This window comes from Mus caroli, chromosome 3 (genome assembly GCF_900094665.2).
Source record: "Mus caroli chromosome 3, CAROLI_EIJ_v1.1, whole genome shotgun sequence".
Classification (NCBI taxonomy): domain Eukaryota; kingdom Metazoa; phylum Chordata; class Mammalia; order Rodentia; family Muridae; genus Mus; species Mus caroli.
In genome coordinates this window covers 101,489,032-101,511,340 of record NC_034572.1, presented here as the reverse complement: position 1 = coordinate 101,511,340, position 22,309 = coordinate 101,489,032, and the positions used below count along the sequence as shown (strand labels likewise).

At 39.1% G+C, this 22,309-nt stretch overlaps 1 protein-coding gene across 3 annotated transcripts; it reads right to left on the bottom strand.

The window, feature by feature from the left end:
* Positions 1 to 272: 272 nt before the first annotated feature.
* On the bottom strand, positions 273 to 21,193 carry Slc16a4 (solute carrier family 16 member 4). 3 transcript variants are annotated; one of them, XM_029475266.1, is made up of 10 exons: positions 21,005 to 21,193; positions 19,890 to 20,007; positions 14,509 to 14,641; positions 13,607 to 13,750; positions 13,311 to 13,472; positions 11,235 to 11,753; positions 8,916 to 9,127; positions 7,910 to 8,003; positions 6,216 to 6,282; positions 874 to 957 (listed from the first exon to the last, which is right to left on the bottom strand). In XM_029475266.1, the coding sequence occupies exons 2-9, from the start codon at positions 19,974 to 19,976 to the stop codon at positions 6,227 to 6,229; spliced, it is 1,407 nt and encodes a 468-aa protein (XP_029331126.1). In that variant the 5' UTR covers positions 19,977 to 20,007; positions 21,005 to 21,193; the 3' UTR covers positions 874 to 957; positions 6,216 to 6,226. The 3 variants fall into 3 exon arrangements, with proteins under 3 accessions (XP_021014191.1, XP_029331125.1, XP_029331126.1); XM_021158532.2 differs by lacking the exon at positions 6,216 to 6,282 and having other exon boundaries at positions 273 to 957; positions 21,005 to 21,192; XM_029475265.1 differs by lacking the exon at positions 6,216 to 6,282 and having other exon boundaries at positions 308 to 882; positions 21,005 to 21,192.
* Between the last annotated feature and the right edge of the window lie 1,116 nt (positions 21,194 to 22,309).

Here is a 22,309-nt window from a genome sequence, read left to right as displayed (position 1 = left end):
GAAAACCCTTTTTTATCCCCTTAAACAGCCAAGAGTTCACTAGTCACATGTAAATACTTAGAGCAAGAACCATTATTAATTAGCCATAAATGGCAGACCTCTTTTTATTTAAATGTATTTCCTCCAAAACCACCTCTTCAACTACCATATGAAACTTATAGCTCTGAAGAGTTGTGTAGATGCTTAATGTAAATATTTTAGATAATTTAATGTACTGGAAAGATAATACTGTTTAGATGGACAGTAATACCATTCAAACGATCAAATAAAGATTATTTTAGCAAATTTTATTTTTATTAGATAGCAGTACACTATAGAAATCTAAAAGACAAAGTAATAAGAAAACAAGATTACTTATAATGAATAAACAACAATAAACTTTTTTGGAGGGGGTATTTCATTCTTGTCACTAAGTAAGACTATTCAGATTCCAAAGCTTTAGTTAACCAATGACTATATTTAAATAAAAGAAAAAAATAGTTTATAATTGTCACATATTTTGGTGACAGAATTACCATAGCACAAATAAAAAACTGGGTTGGTTTATTATAGTACGTTCTGATTTTCATTTAGTAGTAAAGTAGCTGCTTCAATGGATTCAGTTTGTAGCCTGTTCGATTACATTTAAGTTGTTGCTCCTTTATTACTCAGTTATTACTCCTTCCACCAGTTGGACATTCCTGGTAGTGCTAAGAAAGTAGGAAGGAATCTTAAAAACTCTATGGCTTGCTTTCTTAACAAAGACTTTTCTTCTGAGCTTTTGCTTCCTTCCAGTAGCTTGTTTAGATTTTAGTTTGTTAGGCTCTTACTTGATTGTAGTCCTCAGAAGGTCAGACTGTTTGCGTTTCCATCTTTCAGCCAGTGGTACAAAAAAAAGGGAAACTGAAGAGAGGATATAGCAGGTGCCAGAGAAATAGAAAGAGCCTGTGTAAGTCTGTGTGTAATCATATATCCAGCCTGCAAGGTAGGAATGATTTCTGTTAATGAAGTGACCCTTACTTTTGTTACTCAAACAAATCTTAAGACTTTGAAGGAAAATGCCTCCTGTTCTCAGTCTATACTGTGAGCCACTGGACTTAAATAGATAGAGGTTCTCACCTGTCTTGAAACTGGATCATTTTATCTGAATAGAAACTTATATTATTAAATACAAAAATTGTGGTCTCCAAAAACATGTCTTAGGGTAGAAACTGGAGAAAGTTAGGGACACAGCACTTCCCTTTATGGTGATCGCTACAGTCTGCTGTTCCTTCTTATCAGGAAAGTAACCATCAATAAGTTGTTTTGTTTCAAAGAAAAAAGGAGACTGAACCTTTACTGAGCCCTCATAAAGTTTATAGTTTTAGTGGAAAGTAGATATTAACCACTTAAAATATATATTTGATAAATTCTATAAAGGAGTGGGGGCTGTGATCACATGAGAAAGAACTGCTTGATAAATGTGCTGAACCAAAAAGCAAAGGAGTTCTTCCTGAAAAACTGCCTCTGAGCTATATTCCTAACTGGATGCTCTTTAAAATAAGAACAAGAGAAGCCTTGAAATCTTTTGGTCAATGGCACCTATTAGAACTTAAGTAAAACATCTTAAAAGTGTTTGTTTCACTGTGCGATAGCAAGAAATCAACATTTAAATGTCCAGATATAAAGTCTATACTCGCCAGGCGCGGTAGTGCACGCCTTTAATCCCAGCAGGACAGCCAGGGCTATACAGAGAAACCCTGTCTCGGAAAAACAAACAAACAAACAAACAAAAAGTCTGTACTCTGAAAACATCTTAGTGTTATAAAGATAATGATATGTATGCTTGTTTGGTTCTGGGATTGCAGATGATATTACTGGTGAAGAGAGGGGTGGAAATACTCTCTGCTTACAGGGTTTTTTTGTTTGGTTATGTTGTTGTTATTGTTTTTTTGTTTTTGTTTTTTTCCCCACCCCCAACTCCCATTTAGTGTAATTGTTTATTGCCATTTCTTCATTTTCTTGTTTAGCTCTGACTTCCAGGGTTTGAAGTTTTGTTTTTGTTTTTAAGTTTTAATTTATGTATTAGTTATATGAGTACACTGTTGCTGTCTTCAGACACACCAGAAGTGGGCATCAGATCACATTACAGATGGTTGTGATCTACCATGTGGATGCTAGGAATTGAACTCAGGATTCTGGAAGAGCAGTCAGTGCTCTTAACTGCTGAGCCATCTCTCCAGCCCCATGATGTTTTTATTAGTTGGCTCTGGGTATTGAACCCAGGGCTTCATGTACAGACATGGCAAACCTATGCTTTACTACTAAGCTATACTCCAGCCCCTTTTTATGGTGGTCTTATGTTTCCTATATTTTATGTAATACATGAATTGGCATGTAAATTATAGCCCTTTAAATTCAGCTAACTTTAGGAATTTGTTTACTGATTCTTGATTAGTGACCTCTGAATTAAGTTTCTTGGGGACTAGTTGAAGGAGTGGAGTGAGGTCAGCTAGGATGATGAGTCTTGGTGTTCTATGAACATGAATGACCTATAACTCCCTAAGAAGCAGGTGACTAATCTGAGCTAGGGAATTTTCTAGAAAGGAGGGAAGATGGAGCAGCACTACCTCCTCTGTGTATGTGTATATGTCCTGTGACTTTCTGATGGTTATCAAATGTTAGCATTATAGGAAAGAACTAGGGGTTCTTGCTAGTGATGTTGATAGTGCTAGTAGACAGGAGCACAGATATCAGTTGATTCAGAGCAAATCATTTCTAAGCTTTTCTTTTACACACACCTTTTAAAGAGAATGTTATGTCTGAAACATTAGGGCTTAAAATATTTTAATATTTTTATCAGAAAAGGGAGTTATTTGACATATTTCAAGTTGGATGAAATAATTTGCTTTGAATATTCTACCTATTTATACTTGTTAATTGAGACGCCAATATCTTTGAAATTCTAATTGAGATCCAGAGCCAAATCTTTAATTTTTAATGGTAGACAAAGGTTCACTACTCCAAGTTTTAATACTATTCAAGCTTGAATTTTTGCCTAAGTGGCTAGGGGCCACTTAAATCTGAGCTTGATTGTTATGGCTAAGAAGGGTTATCGAAGATACCGAGTATTTCAAGTATTTTGTGTTTAACACATGCTGATGAGGTACCTTAGGAATGGGACCCAAGTCTGAACAGAAAATTCATTTATGTTTTGTGTACCTTATATACACAGCCTAAAGATAATTTTTTAAAATGTGTTCATCTTTTTATGTTTGTATATTTTGCCTGTGTGTGTACACGTGTGCATGCATGCATGCAGGTGTAAAATGTGTGTATGTATGTACACCACATACATGCTTGGTGCCTCAGAGATCAGAAAAGGGTATTGGACCTGTGGACTGGAGTTACAGATGGTTGTGAAGCACTGTATGGATTCTGAGAACTGATCTTGACCTTCTGCAAGGGCTATATACAAATGCTCTTAACTGCCGAGCCATCATCTCTCTATCTCACTAAAGATAATTTTATATAATATTTTTAATATTTTTGTGCATGAATCAAACTTATGGTAGGAAAATTTGCCATTACAACATCATATCTCTCCCCCACCAAAGATTTATTATTTTGGATTTTAAGATAGTCAACCAATAAACTTTGCATAAGATTTTATGAGTTAAGTCGTGGAAAAGGAATTTAATATGCTCAGAAGTCTTCATTACCATGTGTTTCAGAATTTGTTTAAGCTAAGAATTCTTTTAGGGGGCTGATGAGATGGCTTCACAGGTAGGCTCTTGCTACAAAGCCTAGCAGCCTGAACTTTATCCCTGGGACTTGTGATGGAAGAAGAGAACTGACTCCCCATAGGCTGCTCTCTGTTCACCACACGTGTGCTGCAGCATGGCATGTTCACACACATATACTCACAAAGTAAAGAAACAAATGTAAAGAAAGAAGAAAAAAGGAATCCTGTTAGGCTTGCTGTTAGGTTTCCATTTATCAACATGTTACAACTTGAAATATACCCAGGAAGTCCTTATCCCAAAGCTCCTTGGTACTTCAACTATGAAACTGAAAATTCTGAAACTGGACTGTTTAATGAGAGCTTCCTCTGTTGGGTAGGAGGCATAGTGGCAAACTCCCAAGGTGTATGGACACAGTGATTTTATTTCTTTATTTTGAGATGTGGGTTTCACCAGATAGACCCAATTGGTGGCCTAGAACTAGCTGTCTAGACCAGGGTGACCTCAGTCTCACAGAGATCTATTGGCTCTGCCTATCAAGTACTGGAATTAAAGGTGTATACCACTATGCCTGGTAAGACACTCATCTTTTTGTCTCTCAGGGCCACTGGTTGGTTATAGCAGTTTTATCTCTTGGTTGAGTTGTAAAATATTTATGTGTTCTGTATATGCCATTAAATGAATAAATCTTGGGAAATGTGTGTTAGCAAATTAAAATCTTGGGGCCTTTTTAAGATAGGAACTCACTGAAGGCCCCAAGATAGAAATTTATAGTAAGATTTAGTAGGGCCACTTAAGCATTGGCTTTGTGCTTTGTCTTATTAGAAGATTAGCATTTTGACACTCTAGTCTTGGCTTTTGCAAACCTTTTAAACCACAATAGAGCCATTTGAAATTTATTTTTGATGTTTTCATAGATATTTATCAATCTTAGGAATGCTGAGTCAGAGTGAAGCTGGCTGGGTGGTGTGGTTGGAGGGAAATTAACCACCTGAAATGAACAGTTTATAAATTCTCCAGCGTTAGTGTATTCCCTTTTATTTGTCCAGACAGAGAACTTTGCTCTGCCATCTCACTTGTCTTCCATTCCTTCTAGTCTCCTCACTGGAACTATAACAGACCAGAAGCTTGAGTTATCTTTTCTCCTAAGAAATTCTGTAAGTCAGCATAACTGGTAAAACTTTTGAGGTTAATTTGGTAAATGGTAGAGCAAGGGTCAGAAGTTTTGTTCAGTATTGTATTTGAACTGAAGCTAGACTGGAAATAGGAATAGCCTGCCAGTTTATAACATAGCTTTCCTGTTAAAGGGACAGAAACCTCTCCTTGGTTGGATTTCTTTTTCTATAATACACAGAGCTAGTAAAAGATTACCAGTTTCTCTGTCATCTTTGACTTATAAAGTAACACATGCCTATTATAATCTTAGCACTTAAAAAGTAGGAGAATCTTGTGTCAGGGTCACTCTGTACTACATAGCAAGTTCTAGGCAGCCTGCACTATACAGTGAGACCTTGTCTTAGAAAACCAAAAAGAATTTAAAGGTTTTCTTAGAGTTTGTCCAAAATGGTTTGTTTTATGAAATAACTGACTAACATTTGAATTGTTCCATACCCATTTCAAGTTAAGGAAATAGATGAGTTAGGGTTATATCTATTTCATCAGATGTTCAGTATTGGATGGAAAAGAAGGCAGATTCCAGAGTTTACTAGAGATATAGCAAGGTTTCAAATAATAATTCTTATTTCTCCACAGCCTTTCAAAGCTAAAATCTTGGTGCTAAGGTGGAATTCTGGATATTATCTACCAGCATAAACCTAGCAGGTTTGAATGCACTGTGACTTTTAACCTACTCTTAGTCTGCTAAACACCCTCAGCTAGGAAGCTGGGTCTGATTTGAGCCATATTATTAAATAAAATTGGATTTCATACTAGTTATAGAGAAGGATAGAAAGAATCTGGTTGGAGAGGAAAAAGGTAATGCTCTGTGGAGGAGTACATGTGGGGAATGGGAGGCTTTTGGCTTCTTGTCCTTTGAATTCTTGCCTTAAGGAATTTTGTTGCTGCTATATTTCTTGTCATATTCATAATGATAAATTATATAATTATATTGCCCATGTGATCGCTATAGATTTTTTTTAATTGTGTAGTTTTGTTAAAAATTACATGGTTTCTATGGTTTTCCTATGCTTTTTCTCTTTCCCAGAATTATTAAAATGTTGTAAAGAACTAACTTTTCTTTTCTTTTTCATTCCCATACAGGAAAGAAAAGTATATTGCTTATTTACTCATTGGTACCATTTTAAACAAACATTTTGACTGAGGATTTACTGTTTGCCAGATTCCTACTTAAATATGCCTATATTCTTTTATAGGAATTTCAGCTTTTCATTTGTTAATAGATGTGGGTAAGTAAAAATGAGAATCTCTTACAGCTTTGAAGATTACCAATACACATTTAGATTTAAAGGTAAAAATCGTCACATAGTTTCCCATACCTCTTAATAATCAAGTTACCTGTTTTTAGTTTAGGTTTTCAAGGGCTTCATGTGCATTAGGCAAGTGGTCCACCCATGAGTTACATCTGCATTCCAAAGAACTGAGTTAATCTGAAAGCCAACATTTGTAGTATTTCTTTGGTAGGTGCTGCTAAAGTCAGAACTTGGAAAGAGATCTAATGGTCTTTATAAAGTTGTCTTTATCATTTCATAGAGGAACGATTTAGAGAAATCAGAGCCTCCCCGAAACCTCTGCCTTTAACTAGATGCTTAGCCATATAACACCACTCTTGGTGAGATATCTGTCATTGCGTATTATGATTATCTTACTTGGGATACTGTGAACAACAACTCCTAGATTAAAAATCAGTGAAGGCCTTTAATACTAGCCTAACCACTACCTTTGACTTGTTAGAAAATGTGTGGCTGTCCAAGTAAATTCTTAGGATTGGTGGGTACAGGAGCTCCATTTATCCTTACATATAGTTCTAAGTATTCTAGACTTTGGGTAAGAAAAATCTACAAAGATTTTTTTTTTTCTGATTTATCGAAAACAAATTTATAATGCATTAGGTGTGTACATGAAAGTATCACAATAAAATGATTCTGTTTTCTAATTTGCTCTGTTGTAGTCTGTTCTTTTTCAATTTGCTCTGTTGTAGTGTGTTCTTTTTTATTTAGAAAAACAAAAGGAAAGGAAAGGAAATAGAAATCAAGAATGGTGGCGCATGCCTGTAGTTCCAGCACTTGGGAGACAGATACAGGAGGATTAAGAGTTCAAGCCTGCCGGACGTGGTGGTGCACGCCTTTAATCCCAGCACTCGGGAGGCAGAGGCAGGCGGATTTCTGAGTTCGAGGCCAGCCTGGTCTACAAAGTGAGTTCCAGGACAGCCAGGACTACACAGAGAAACCCTGTCTCGGAAAAACAAAACAAAAACAAACAAAAGAGTTCAAGCCAGCATCTTCTAGGGTAGTGAGTTTAAGGCTGGTTTAGGCTACATGAGACCTTGCCTCAAAAACAAATAAGAATACAAACTTACCATCACTATACATTTGTTTTTTTAAACGATAGGGCAAAATCACTGTTTTCAATTATGGTCTGAAGGGAGCAAAAGCGCTGCTGGCCTCAGTTGGAGATTGTTTGTCTAGCATGAGTGCCCTGCGTTTGATTTGCTTCCCCACCCCTGCGTATACCAGGTAATGACCTCACACGTGTAGTCTCAGGTGGGGACAGAAGAGTCAGGAAGTTCCTAAGGTTCCTTGGGTGAATAGGAGGAAGTTTGAAGCCTACTTGGGCAAATGAGACCTTGTTTCAAAAACAGAATAAATGGTTTAAATATATAAAAGTTAATTTTAAGATGAGTTCCTTGTGGATGGTGGAAACACTATAGCAGTCAGTAAGGTCAATAGATGAGAACTCGGGTCTGTGAGAATCTTAACATTTAAGCCTTTACCAGTGAATAATTTTTTTCTGTGCAGGTCGTAAAATTTTTAACTAAATCAGCAAGCAAAAAATACCATTTAGGTAAAACTGGTTATTTCCAGTAAAGTAAAGCATATTTATAGAATTAACTTCATATTTTCCTGTATGGTGATCAGGGTAGAGCAAACATGGTGAAGGCAAATTTAGCATTTAAACCTGCACTGTTGCCATCGATCCTAGATTTCTAATTTCTTCATTGAAATTTGCTCAGAGAGTGACTTAGTTGTTACCTGCTATTGGTGGTCCAGAAAGGACAGCTATCCCAGCAAAGAAACTGGCATATCCCAAAAACTTGTGTACTCTAGAATTCTTAGATAGGTCAACCTGTAGGGAATGAGAATTTAGTGTTAGCCATTTTAAGGTTGAACTTCTCCAGTGTCTTATGTTTACAAAGCGGTGACAAATATCATTCAAACCAAAACAAAAAACCCACACTCAAACTGAACAGTTTGACTCCTGGGGTGATTTAGTTGGCTTTTCATCCCCAGTGTTAGGGAAGGGAATAGATGTCAACTAGGGAGCTAGGGTTGGCAAGGCAGAGTAAGTGTTTTCAGTTTATTAGTGGGGGACATTGGTGTTTGGGCTGGATAGATTAACCTTTTATATAGTTCAAGAGTGTTTTTACCTCCCAAACCTTAATGATCTTCCTTCTCAATTAGGAAATAGTATTTTGCAATCTGTGCTTATATTAATGTTGAATCTGCCTGTGGCTTATTACCAACCATGGGTTTATAAGAAATCTGGTAACACAGGAACTGATTTCATCTTTGGGGACCTGGGATTTTGCCTAAGCCTCATGCACTTTCCTACACAACTTAAAAACCATTTTAATCCCATTTGAGTTCAGGATTTAAGTTTGAAGTTAATATAGAGAACTTGTTAAAACAATGTCCTTAAAGTACATAGGATTCAAGGCAGCACACAGATGCAATCCTTATTAGCAGACTTATATACTTGTACCCTAGCAAGACCTAGAGACCCCTGGAGCCTAATGGAGAGGAGTAAACACAAGGAGAGTTGGAATCTTACTGGTCTCTGTGTTCCTCTTTATCCTGTTCTGTGTGGTTAGTCCTCTTAGCTTCTGTTCCTCACATGGTTAAGTGAATAATGACAGGATATAACTGCAAGATTTCTGAAGTCTTGTTTTTAAATCATAAAGTTAATATAAAATTTGAATTCTTAGGGAGGCTGTTACTCATACTGAGTCATTTATTACTAAGGAATGAGTCTACTCACCAATACTGGCAGTATTAGTGCCAGGTAGCCACCAGCAAAAATAGCAAAAAGGATGGTATAGGCCATAAGGAGTGGGAATGTGGTGGCTAAAGGAGCAAGCAGGTTAGTCACACCACACAGAATGAGGTAAGACTTGTGGTATTGATACTTCTTGATCCAATTTTGATCAGCAATCCATCCAGAAATGAGCTGACTGATTGTCTCAGTGATACCTGGAACAGTGAGTACAAAGTCACTCAATCTGTTTCCTAAACCCTTTTGGAAGCATGTCAGTGTCTAAGTGTATCTTTGCCGAAGGAGTAGGATGCCATCCTGAGGCCAGAGGATAGGAGGGAAAAATGGTTTCATAGTGAAATAGGATTATGTACCTTACTTTTTAAAACATCTCAGTGATACCTAGAACAGTGAATACAAAGTCACTCAATCTGTTTCCTAAACCCTTTTGGAAGCATGTCAGTGTCTAAGTGTATCTTTGCCCAAGGAGTAGGATGCCATCCTGAGGCCAGAGGATAGGAGGGAAAAATGGTTTCATAGTGAAATAGGATTATGTACCTTACTTTTTAAAACATCTAGTAAAATACCAGGATGCTGCTTCCAGCTGAATATGAAACCATTAAGTTGTCATGTATGTTCTCTAATTGTATGTGGAATCCCTGTTGACAAGACCATGGTCTGAAGAGGTCTTACAGTTTCTTCAAAGGTCCAGCAAGTGAGGCTATGAAACTTCAGTGTCCTGAGGAGTCATATGGTGAAACGAGAGAAATCAAATCAAATCTTATATTAAAAATATAGACACTGGGACTCTTTTATGAAACTTTGGAATTTAAGATCTCCAATATTTGTTAAAGTTAATTTGAAAATACATAAGTCGTTTATATATGTCATTTGATATGGTGTAGTGAGTAAAGTTTAAGAAGCACTTTTTTTTTTCCCATTCAGCATTGTTACTGTTTACCCTATTCTAAGACATAATACCAGTTAAAAATACCAAAAGTCAAGAATATCATGAAGCCAGGGGTGGTGAGTGCCTTTAATTCCAACACTTGGGAGGCATAGGTATTCACAAATATCTTGTGAATTTCATCCAGGCCACCCCGGTCTTCATGGTAAGTTCTAAGACAGATTGAGCTACATGATGAGACTAAATCTCAAAAACAGAACCATGAGTAATGCTGGGGAGAGAAGGCTTAGTGGTCCAGTACTTCCTTCACAGGCATGAAGTATGAGAAAACCAGTATGATCTCAAGTTGATTTGAATTTTAGGGGTTCAAACAAATGCTCCATTAGTCTCCTAGGATGTGCACTGAGACTGTATTACACTATTTGGCCTAATTTGTATAGCCTTAATCTGATCCAAATGGATTCTATCAGACAGTAAAAAAGTGGTTAACCAAAGCTACTCTTATGAAACAGCAGTTTTTGACTGAAGCATTTCTTCAGTGAGAACCTTTGAAACTAGGTGTCTTCAGCTTTGTAAGGGCTTTCTCCCAAGAAATCTGTAGAAGAAAAGTTAAGTTGAGTGTTGAGAATTGTCCAGTTGGAGCAAAACAATCTCATTCTTTGTTTCAGACTTCCTGTCTTGTCAGTGGAGAGAATCTTCAACTTAAGTATTTTACCATCCAACATTTTGTGATTACATAGAATAATTGTTTTTGTGTTTTTAACATACGTTCTGTTTTAAACACAAGCCTGTGGATTAGTGACTAACTCAACAGTCATTTGTCTCTTACAATTATTTCAACAGGAAAATTGCTTAGCATTAAGTACCAGTAGATCATTATGCTAGCCTGGCACTACACTAAATTACATATACATTACATTCATAATCTGACATTTGGGAGGGAAAGCAGTGTATTATGCCTATCCTATGGGAAAAGGAAATCCTGACCTGGAGGAGAATGCCTTGCCCAAGGCCACACAGCCAAAACAAAAAACAAACAGCAAGAGCCTGGCCTGGGAAGTTAAGCTTCAGAATCCATCCTTCAAGTTCTTACACACCATGTTTTCTAGCTGAGACTTTTCTTCCCAGGTTAGCTGTTGACACCTAGCACCAGCTTTTGAAATTAAGTTTCTTCCCAGTGAACAATTGATATCTACTGTGAGACACCTGAAGGTGGGTAAGGTGAGTTAGGGTCCTCTAGAACCTGAAAGACGGCAGTTGCCAAATCTGCGAGAGAAAATGCACACTACTCTGTTTAACCCCAGAACACTTGCTTTCCTAGCCTTCCACGCAGTCACTCTCGCTTTCCCCCTTTCCCTTGCTTCTGCTTTAAAATAAAATTTAGTAAACCAATATCAAGCTAAGTTCATTTTTCTTACCAGCTACAGACACAAGGTAGGAGGCATCCATTACGTCAATCCCAAGTGTTTTTGCTCTGGCTACTAGGTGGAAAGTAGGAATGAAATATGCTAATTGGCTCAGGAGAAAAGACCAGGTAAAAATGTAGAAGAAAGGATTTCTAAAGAGAGAAATATCTAAAAGTTTTTGTTTGCAGTTCCATGAAACAAACTTTTTCTTGTGACTTTTGTCATTGCTCATGAGTAACAGCCTGTTCCTATGAGGCCTATTGCTGAACTCTTCGCTTTGATTTCCTAAGACAGTTAAAGTTTTGGTAGGTTGTCCAGATTTCTTCATAGTACTGTCTTTGATGAAAGACTCCTGTGTGTCATTGCAGTTCGATGTTTCTGTCTTGTATGATGCCTCTGGTTCAGTTGCAGACAAAATGCTACCTTTGTTTTCAATGTCAGAATTGTTGTTTGATTGGCTGTGGATGGGTCTTAAGAGCATGCTGGAAGGCACCAAATTCAATGTAATTGCTCCAAATAAAATAAGAGCACCTAAATGGAAGAGAGAATTTAGAACATAAGAATAGTCTTTCAGCTCATGCTACTGTCTATTCATAGGCTGGGAGGAGTCCAATCTCCATAGTCCAATAATTCTTTAAAATAAAACTTTGCCTCCCATGCTACTTAAAAAACATTTGTGTGTGTGTTTTGGGGGAGTGGGGGAGGTCCACTGAAGCCAGAAGAGAATCACATCTCCTGAGTTGGGATTGCAGGCAGTTGTGAAATGTCTGATTAGGATTCTGGGAATGGAATTCTAGTCATCTGGAAGAACAGCAAAATTCCTTTAACTGCTTAGCCATCTCTCCTTCCCTGCCTCCCAAATTTAACTGAAACCACTTACGTCTATTGACAATATACATGATGCAAAAATGTAATACTTTAGATATTGGAAAACCAGGAAATTGAAAAGAAGTTATTTTTGCTAAAGGACAAGATAGGGGATTGGGAAGTGGGTAATAATCTGATGGCACAAATTTNCATTTTTTTTTTTTTTTTTTGGTTTTTCGAGACAGGGTTTCTCTGTGTAGCCCTGGCTGTCCTGGAACTCACTTTGTAGACCAGGCTGGCCTCGAACTCAGAAATCTGCCTGCCTCTGCCTCCCGAGTGCTGGGATTAAAGGCGTGCGCCACCACGCCCGGCACAAATTTACATTTTAAGTAGGTATTTTAAATATATTTTGACTGGATTTTGGTGTAGAGAATATAGAATTAGCTGTCAGGAATCATGGGGGAAAACATGTTAGAAAAAGCCTTTTTTCCCCCTTGAAGACATGCTAGTCTTGCCTTTGATGTGAGTACTTGGTTGGTTTCAGGATGTCCTGAACAAAGCCATGACTTAGTGTTTCTGGAGAGAACAAGCTTGTCTAGGCTTTTCTAGAGGCGTATCAGCTGGAGGTTCCCATTTACCGTGGAACTACTGAATAGTCCTCTACATAGGGAAGAGTAGTCAAAAATACTATAAAGATAGAAATAGACACAAATACATTTCACTAGAATACTTTTAAGATAGAAAATTATGAAATGGCTTTGTGAAAATTCCTAGTTGATAATATATATAAAGATTGTCTGGTAGGAACATAATCTTTTTACAAATACTCCATTAACTCTTAGATTTGTTTTTAAATGCAGAGTTTTGGTTTTTTGTTTTGTTTTCTTTGGATGCTTTAGTGAAAAGATTGGAAAAAAAAAAAGAAAACATTGTTTTCCTAAGGCTTTTACTGCACAGCATTTCTAGTTGCACCTCATGCATGGAATTCTGAAAAGAGAATTCTTGAGTTGGCTGGCCAATAGGAAGATTTCTTACTTATATTATCTAAGGAAGGGGGTGTGCTCCCATTAAATATGTTTTATTTCCCCCCTCTCATCTTCAGTGCTACGTGTTGCCTGGTGGCCTGTAATCCCAGCATTGCCACGAGTTCTGGACCTGCTAGTGTGTCATAGTGACCTTGGATCTAGGAAGGAATTATTAAAGCTTCACTTCTAGTATTCAAAAGGGGGGCTAAACATTACATTTTTAGTGTTGAAAGTTTAGAAATGTAGACTGACTCACCTGTCCAGTCATAAAGATCTATCAGGAATTTTGTAAAGGGTGCCAACAAAAATGTCAGTCCCATTCCAGAACGGGCAATTGCTGTAGAAAGGCCCAATCGTTTTTTGAAATATTTGGTAATTACCACAGCAGCTACTTGATACAAGAAAGCAGATCCCAAACCTTTAAAAAAACGTTTGAAATTAGATCATTAGTTATCAGATCAGATGACGTAGATGAGATAATATATTTAAGATCTATGGGCAGCAGGACAGTTTCCTGTTTCTTCCTTTATGGACTTTTGATTGTGGACTCACCAGGTAACAGCCCCATGGTCACACAAAGAAAGGGAAGGCCTGTGGCCCAGCTGCTGAGGAGAGAGCCACCAGAAACCAGGAAGGTCCCAAGAATGGAGGTAGTTCTTTCTCCAAGTATGTCACAGATAATAGCAGCCAGGGGACCTTAAGAAGAGAAAGGCAAAGTGCTAAGTTAATATCCTCAGACATCCCTTAGGCCCTGTCTGTTATTTGACTGAGTGATTAGAGGAAAGCAAGACAATTGGTATAAGATATTGTATATTCAAAATTGAAATAAAATCATGTTTGTACTAGTGGCCTCTGTTTAGTACAAATTTGCATCGCTAATCTCCATATTGCACCAACTAGAACTAAAGGAGAAATTGGTTTAATGTTTGTTTTGAATATGATCACATAGTTAGAGCTGAATTGTTTCACTTGCAGGTTAAAGTCTTGGCTCTCTAGGTTTAAAGCCTTACCAGACATAAAACAGAAAACCACAAGGCATGAAAAAACATCAATCATTAATTAAATACTTGGACTCTTAATTCCTTTTTTTCTTTCCCTGTCTTTTTTCAAGATGGGTGTTTTTTCTGTATAGCCTTGGCATTCTGGAACTTGCTCTATAGGTCAGGTTGGCCTCCAACTCAGAGATCCACCGTCTGCCTCCCAAGTGCTGGGATTAAAGACGAACACCACCAATACCTGGCCTTAATTCCTTTTTAACCTTAATTTTCCCAACTTAATTACCAAGTTAAATAGAGCGTAAACACTGATGTCTCTTTCAATATTACATATTGATATTAATGCATATTAATAGGTGAACTTGAATGTACATTACTTCAGCCCTAAAGGAGTGACGTGTTGTCATGGACCTTTGTGGTCATTCTCCATAGACAGCAAGCTTATTGCCTGCTCCATACCTGCAGAGAAACGGAGTGATGACATAATGGATCCAATCCAACCAATTTGCTCTGAAGTGCCTTCAAACTCTTCTTGAAAGACCACAAAGAAAATTGCAAATGTCTTGGTCATTCCCATCACAAACACGTTTACCTAAATCAAAACATACAGAGTCCTTGTTGGGTGCCAAGTGGGCTCGAGCTGTTACCAGAGGTTCTATTGCTCCAGCATCTCAGTACTTACTCATTTGTCTTATTGTGGTTTCTGGGTATATAATAGGGGGTGGGAGAAGCAGTGCATTCCTCTTTAAAGTGTCAGGACAGATTCATGGAAATAATCTCATTTAGTCCCCATTTCAAGCTTATGAAAAGGATATGTCACTATTGTTTTATAGTGAGAGTTGAAGTTGAAGAGAAAAGTTGCCAGTGGTGGTACGGGCACTGAGACTTAGATCCTAGGCTGACTTGACTCCCCATTACTATTTTTTTACATATTGTCTCTGGCAGTTATTACAGGTGCCTTTGGGGGTGAGGGGGGACCTGTTTATATATAACCATTCCTTTGGGGGTGGGGGGGACCTGTTTATATATAACCATTCCTCAACTCCTAATTGTAAAGGATTGTAGCCACTCCTACCCTGCTTTAATCATCATTTCTAGTCTTATTTCAGAATAGCATTTCCTATCTGGAGGCAAGAGGTCGAGAATTGGCAACTGCCTAGGAGGCTTTCTAAGAAAGAGTCCTAAACATTTTTCTCATTCTCACTTGAAAGCAAGTACAAAGTGAAACTTGGGGCTGGAAAGATAGCGTAGCAGTTACAAGCACTTGTTGCACTTCCAGAATACCCAGGTTCAGTTCCTAGCACCCACAATATAACTTTCTTTAAAAAAAAAAATCAATTGTACCATTAAATGTAACTACCAAATGTTCTAGACTTATTTCAGGTCAAAATACAGTGTACCTTCTTGTGAACAAGAAGCACTAATATAAGGGTCATTCTGTAAGCCTTTAGCCTGTGCGTGAGCTATGTATGTAGTGATGGGTGGTAGCCACAGAATGCTTATGCTTTTACAATCTGTCTTTGAAGCCCTAGAACTCACTGTGTAGACCAGGGATGGCCTTGAAGTCACAGAGATCTTCCTGTGTCTGCCTCCCAAGTACTGGGATTAAAGACACATGCCACACTTCCAGTGTACCTCTATTGTTAATCTTTTGAATTTGGCTGGCTGTTGGTCTCCAATTGGAACTTTTCCTTATTCTCTTCCTGATGTCTGTCTCTGAGAGCTGTGAAATGGGTGTGACCTGCTCAATATAACAGGTTTTGTTGTCTGTTCACTGAGTATCAGGAACACAAAGGCAGAGCTCTAGCATCTGTCCAGCCAGCTCTCTAATTTTTAACTTCCTAATTAACTTCTATTTCTACCTTAAAAAGATATTAAAGACCTTTCCCAATATCTGTATTTTCCCTTAGTTAACCAGGCAGACTACATAAGTCTTGATCCCAATGCCTTGGATTAAGGTTGGTAGGACTCAGTCCTGCTTCATCAGACATTGTAATTGCCTAAACTCCAAATCAAACAAAAACCTAGGAATAGTCCAACCCCTAATTTCCAGCTTAAAAGCATTTAGTTTTTTGTTGCTTTGGGTTTTTTTGTTTTTCAAGACAGTTTCTCTGTATAGTCATGTCTGTCCTTGAACTAAACCCTCCCCCTGCCCCCCTGCTCCCAATCTCCTGTGTCCGTGTGGTGTGTATATGTTTAGACCAGGCTGGCTTCAAACTCAGAGATCCACCTGCCTCTTCTTCCCGAGTGCCCCTGGAATTAAAGGCATGGCCCACAACCCCTGGCAAAGCAGTTCATTTTCTTGGACCCATAAGAGGATAAAGTGGACTGCCTTCCCCCACCCCCACACTCTGTGGTGTGTGTGTGTGTGAGAGAGAGATCTAGATCAGCCACGACACTCATTTTGAAGTCAGAGTGCCTATTGTCAAGGTTAATTTTATTTAATAACAGCTCTTTTTATTTCTAATCCTTCTGTAAGGTTATCTTAGCTTATTAGCTTATCCTGACCTTCATAGATAAGTTTCTTCAAAGTCTGTTCTGTCTTCTTCCTCTAATTGAAGTATTCCACTGAAAACCTAAGTGCTCTGACCAAAATTCTCAAAGACTTCCTTGTTGCTAAGTCAGATTGTTGCCATTTCTATCATGTGGCCTCAGCATTGGCCATACATCATTGTTCCTGATAATTCCTAGACATCTGCCTACTCCTCTGCTCTTGTTTCCTCTGTGGATGATTCCATTTGTCCCTACAATGATCTCCCCCAATTTTGTCCTATCCCTTTAGCTTTAAAGTTAAACTGTGTATATTGGAGACACAGGTTGCTATATACTTCAGGTGCACAAAGACTATAGCAAACACATTCTTGGTTGCAAGTTCCTTAGACTTTGTCCAAGATTACGCCATTCAAACTGTTCAGAGTTTTTCCGTCTGTTCCTTTAACTCTAGTGACCATCATTCAAAACTTACCAAAGTACATAAACTAATGACTCTGGACTCTGATTCCCTGCTCTCAGATTCCTCTCCACACCTTAGTGGTCTGTCCTCCCAAAATGCTCAGATCTGCATTTTCAGTTACTTCTGGATACTGGGTTAAATCTAGGGCCTGTTTTTTTGCCCGTATTGCAGCTTGTCCAATGGATACCCAGTGTCCAGGTTCCATCTGAAGTACCTTTCCAATTACCTTGCCTCACTAAAACTACATAACTTCAAAACAACCAATTGTCTTAATCTATCTGTTGTTTTTCTGAGATTATTTCACAGTGCAGCCCCAACTGACTTTGAACTCGAGTTCCTCCTGCCATCACCTCCCAGTCGCTGCAATTACAGGTGGATCACACGTAACTGTGCCAGCACATGTGGTTCTTAACATGTTTTCAGTAGCCTCTCTCCACCTCTGACTTCATCCATCTTCTTGGCTGCTTATAAATGTATCTATAAATTAGTCCTCCCCACCCCCGTCAAAAAAAGAAGGTATTTAATGAGTGGCTACACTGTCTCAGGCTGTGTATTCAGAGTAGGCATACAATAGTGAACGTAACACTGATGAACAGTATAAATGTGGTTCCCTAACAGCACTGAACAGTTTGGTAAGATACACTGTGATGGTTTGAATATTCATGGCCCAGGGAATGGGGGTGTGGCCTTGTTGGAGTAGGTGTGGGTTGTTTAAGGAAGTGTGTCATTATGGGTGTGGGCTTTAAGACCCTCATCCTTAGCTCCCTGGATGCCAGTCTTTTCCTAGCAGCCTTCAGATGAAGATGTAGAACTCTCAGCCCTTCCTGCACCATACCTGCCTGGACACTTCTATGTTCCTGCCTTGAAGATACTGGAGTGAACCTCTGAACCTGTAAGCCAGCCCCAATTAAATGTTGTCCTTACAGCAGTTGCCTTGATTATAATGTCTGTTCTCAGCCATACAACCCTAACTAAGACACAGACTAAACCCAGAAGCAGTTATATATGTAAAGTAGGTGAGTTACAGTGTGACTGCTTCTGTGGTGAGCTCACAAAGCATACTGAGAATTTCACTTTTGAGGGAGCTTAAATCTTATAGAAAAGCACACTTGTAATTTACATGGAAATAAATGCCTTGCCCTGTTAGGATGTGTATTATCCCTATGAGCAGTGAGCTGAGCTCATTGCTAACAGTTTGGTATATTTATGTGCTCCAGTAACCATCATCATGTTGCCTGAGTAACATTAGTAACCTGATCATTAGCTACTTTTAACTAGCAGTAACTAATCAAATAGCTTGTTATCCATTGAGAATAATGCATAAAAGGGTGGGAGAACCAGATGCCAACACCAACAGCATACACCATTTGAGAGGAGGCCCAACCAGCAGGGCTCTCGGGCTTACGGCATCTTTAGCTTCCCCATTATTAATGTTTCTATGGAAGGGGAGAAGAAACTCTCTCCTTCAGTAATGGAGCCAGAATTCAACAAATTGTGCTTTATTTGGTAAGTTTTATAATACACAGGTCTAGCTTAGGACCTCTACCCTCCGTCCCTCTTTTCTATCATTAGGAGTAAAGCATTATGTTTTCTCACCTTCAGTTTCATACTGATGTCTGTCACTCATCTGGACTTGTGTTCCTATCATGTGAGCTGCTTACTGTAAATCCAAGCAGGGCAGGAATGTCAAGAAGAAAGAAGTGACTTTGTGAGTGTGTCTCAAAGTTAAGAAAATGATCTAGGGGTGCTTAAGAATTATAGGGCTGGGACCACTGTGCACAGGGTTATTTGTGGCACAGCTATGATGGGATCCACCAGTGTTCCAGAGCAGACATGCAGATAATGGACATCACCGCTTTTTTACATAGCAACTCCAACAGTGTCTTGGAGGCGAGGGTAAGAAGTCTTTCCTTACAATACATGTCAGATATAGAGTATAGTTCGAGTTTAAGTCATGGGGGTGGGGGAGTGTGGGCAGCAGACTGAACTATCTTCAGCCCCTGTTAATGAAGGGGCTGCCATGCTGGCTTTCTATTGCTATGATGAAATACTTGGGAAGGAAAGGGTTCCTTTCAGCTTCCAGGTTATAGACCATAACGAAGTCAGAGCAAGATCTGAAGCAGAAGCTATGGAGGAATACTGCTTACTGGCTTGTCTTCCCTGACTTGCTCAGTTTGTTTTCCTAAACAACACAGGACCACCTGTCCTGGGGTGCCAGTGAACTAGGCTCTCCAAATCTATCATTAACCAAGAAAATGTCCTCACAAACTTGCCTACAGGCCAGTCCGATGGAAGCAGTTTCTCAGTTGACATTCCCACTTTCCAGATACATACAGGTTTGTGTCAAGTAGATAAAAACAGCATGAGTAGCCTGAAGTATTGTGTACATGTTAGGCTGAGTGGGTGGGCACTTAGTTTTGAGATAAAATCTTAACATGTATGACTGGATGGTCTCGAACTATCAGCAATCATCTTGCCTCCCTTGCATCCCTCCAACCCTGCCCAGTGCTGGAATTCTAAGCATCTCCCATACCTGGCAGAGCTGAGTACTTTCTAGGAATGACCTGTGCTAGCTCTTACTTAGTCAAAAATATGATATCCCCAAATCCCAGTTGCCATTCTGCCAAAGTAGACCTGCCAGCCATTCCTGGAGCATTCTCTGATTGGGAGATGTGAAGAGGCAGTGGGGAGGCCTGGATGGGAATGCTTCTCCTTTCTCTCAAGGGGAACAGCTCAGCTCCTGGGTTCAGCCAAGGTGGCCTCTGGTCTTAGCAGTTTGGGCAAGTTCCTGGCTTCCTGTCTACTCAAATCTCTTGATTCCTTCAGCGACTGCTTTGAGCTTTTCTTCGTACAGTTCAGCACTTGGAAAGGGGAAAGAAACACTTACCAGGAAAAAATGAAACACGACCATCCACCCCCATCCTCCATCCAGGGGTTTGGTGTAAGGGGAGGGCGTTTCTTCCCTCTTTACCATGATGCTTCCTGTAGGCTACTTGCGGAGATCACTGGAACAGATGCAAAACAGTTTATTCAATAGTCAAGAAAGTAACCTAAATGTAAGTGGGATATTTTGTTTTTCTTTTTGGTTCGTTTTAAGACCTGCTATGTGGCTCCACCTGGCCTAGAACTTGTGGCTGTCCTTCCTTTACTTCCTGAAGGCTGCAATTATAGGTGTGCATGTTAAACTATTAAATTTGATTTTGTTCCATGGTTATGAAACCAACTGTTCTTTGATTTTACTTTTTCGTTCCCCCTTAGTTACATGTGAAGTCTGCCTGATGTTAATAACCTCACGTCCCTGATGGGAATGGCCACTCTACTTGTGCTCAGGATCTCCATCAGCTGTAAGCCAGTTTTAGAGGAAGCCATGTGTTACCCATCCAGTCCTGTGAACCAGCCCTTGAATCTAAAGAAAAGTTAAATGGGAGGGGGCTCTTGGGTTTAGACAGCCCCTTTTTATGGAGCTTAGGTATTTTAAAGAACTAGATAGCCCAACAGAGTAACTTATCTCTTAAGAGAATACTAGATCAGAAAAATAAATTGGGACGCCCACTTAGGAAATATGAGTGATTTGAAATAGAGGGTACTAAATTGGTTAAATATTTTGGTTGTGGTGGTGAACTTATGATTCTGCAGGAGACTAGTCTCCACCTTAGGAGAGAGATGCTAAGCATTCAAGATTAGAATGTCATAGTGTGCTAACTTCAGACAGAGTTGAGTAAATAAATACCCACATATTGAGAAAGAATGTGTTCTGAGGAATGGATGTTATCCTCATCTGTCCTTGTGAAAGCAGCCAGGTGTGTATGCGACGCATGTGTGTGTGTTTAGTGTCTAAAAAAGTAAGGTCTGTTAGATTAGACAGAAAGATTCCAGTTGTGAGGTGTGTGTGTGTGTGTGTGTGGGGTGTCTATTAGATGATTCTAGACAGAGAGATTCTAGTCATTCCAGGTCCCTGAGAAGACCAACCCATCACCCAATTCCAGTTCCACTTCACCTTACCTTTAAGCAAATGAATCCTCTGGAGACAAGGAAATTTCAGGTGAAAAATTAGTTATTTTCCCTAAAACGTCACTCTCTAAGGCGTTTCCTTCCCATTCCACTGCTTGGTGGAAACAACCAGGCTCTGTAATCAAGCTGGGCAGCGCTGAGGTTCAGCAGCTCCTGCCTGTGGACTTTACTTCCTGAGGGAGGAGGAGGAAAGGCTGTAACTTGAGAACAACTCAGGCCAGCCTTCCAGCCTGCCCACAAGGTAGACTTTTTTCACCTCCGGCCAAAAGCCATTGGGTAAACCAAGGAGAAAATCTTCTCAAGTCTGGGGTGGGGGATGGGACTCCAGATTTTTGAAAGTTGTCCAAAGTTCCTCAGGGAGGCTGAGACTAGTTTATAAAAGAAGCATAAAAGTCTTCCAGAGACGGGGGAGCGCTTTCTGGACCACAAATGGCAGTGCTGGAGCTGAAGATAGTGCTCCACCATAGAGTGCCTGCTTAACGCGGGTACCAGGGTTTAGTCCATATTAGCAAACGCACTGCAGTCCGTAGTAAGTTCAGCCTGCTCTGTGCTCCTTTGTGCCCACTGACTCAGTGGTATGATTACTAATTTGGGGTTTCAGGCCCCATTTTAATTGCTTTTTTGAACCCGATTACTTTAACTTTCCATGAAGATATATACTTACAGTAATTTTAATGAAACTTTTTCTTACTGAATTTTGGAAATGATTAAGGCTGAGTCCTAGAAAATTACCTGAATAATTCAACGTTCCAGTCCAATTTCCTTCCTTTGCTCCACCTTCCACATTAAAAAAAAAAAGTCAACAAAAAAGTGCCTTTGATCTCCTACACCAACATTCCAGGTTTTAATCCAGAGTGTATTTTAACTCTTTGTTTGATCTGGAGATCTGCACCTTTGTTCTGTTTTTTAAACATGGGCTTCTCATCCTCTTAAAGCCCATCTCTAATTTTTCTTATTAAAATTCTTAAAGAAGGATGGCTTAGTTTGGGAGAACGCTCCGTGAACGCAACCATGGACACATGATGCAGATAAGGGTGTTGGTGGGAAAGATCAAAGAAACAGACAGCGGAAGGCAAAACACAGAGGAAGAGATAATTATATACTCCAGAAATGCTTTTATTGACCCTCCATGGGACTGTTTTCAAGGTCTTTGGTGGCAGGATTGATACCCTTGAAACTGTTGAGGGCTAGTGAGTAATGCTGGTTTGGATAGAAGCTCGACGTTGCATTTTAAGTCTTGAAATCCTGAACAAGCTAACCTCTTTGAATTTGTTTCAAAAGCTATAAACTGTTATT

What these genes read in the sequence shown, in the direction of transcription:
- Slc16a4 (XM_021158532.2), bottom strand. Translation starts at nt 19,976, where the DNA reads ATGGTAAAGAGGGAAGAAACGCCCTCCCCTTACACCAAACCCCTGGAT. An exon ending in GACCATGGGGCTGTTACCTG is followed by an intron (nt 13,473 to 13,606) that starts GTGAGTCCACAA and finishes GTTTTTTTAAAG; the next exon opens with GTTTGGGATCTGCTTTCTTG. An exon ending in CACTAATACTGCCAGTATTG is followed by an intron (nt 8,004 to 8,915) that starts GTGAGTAGACTC and finishes CATTCCCTACAG; the next exon opens with GTTGACCTATCTAAGAATTC.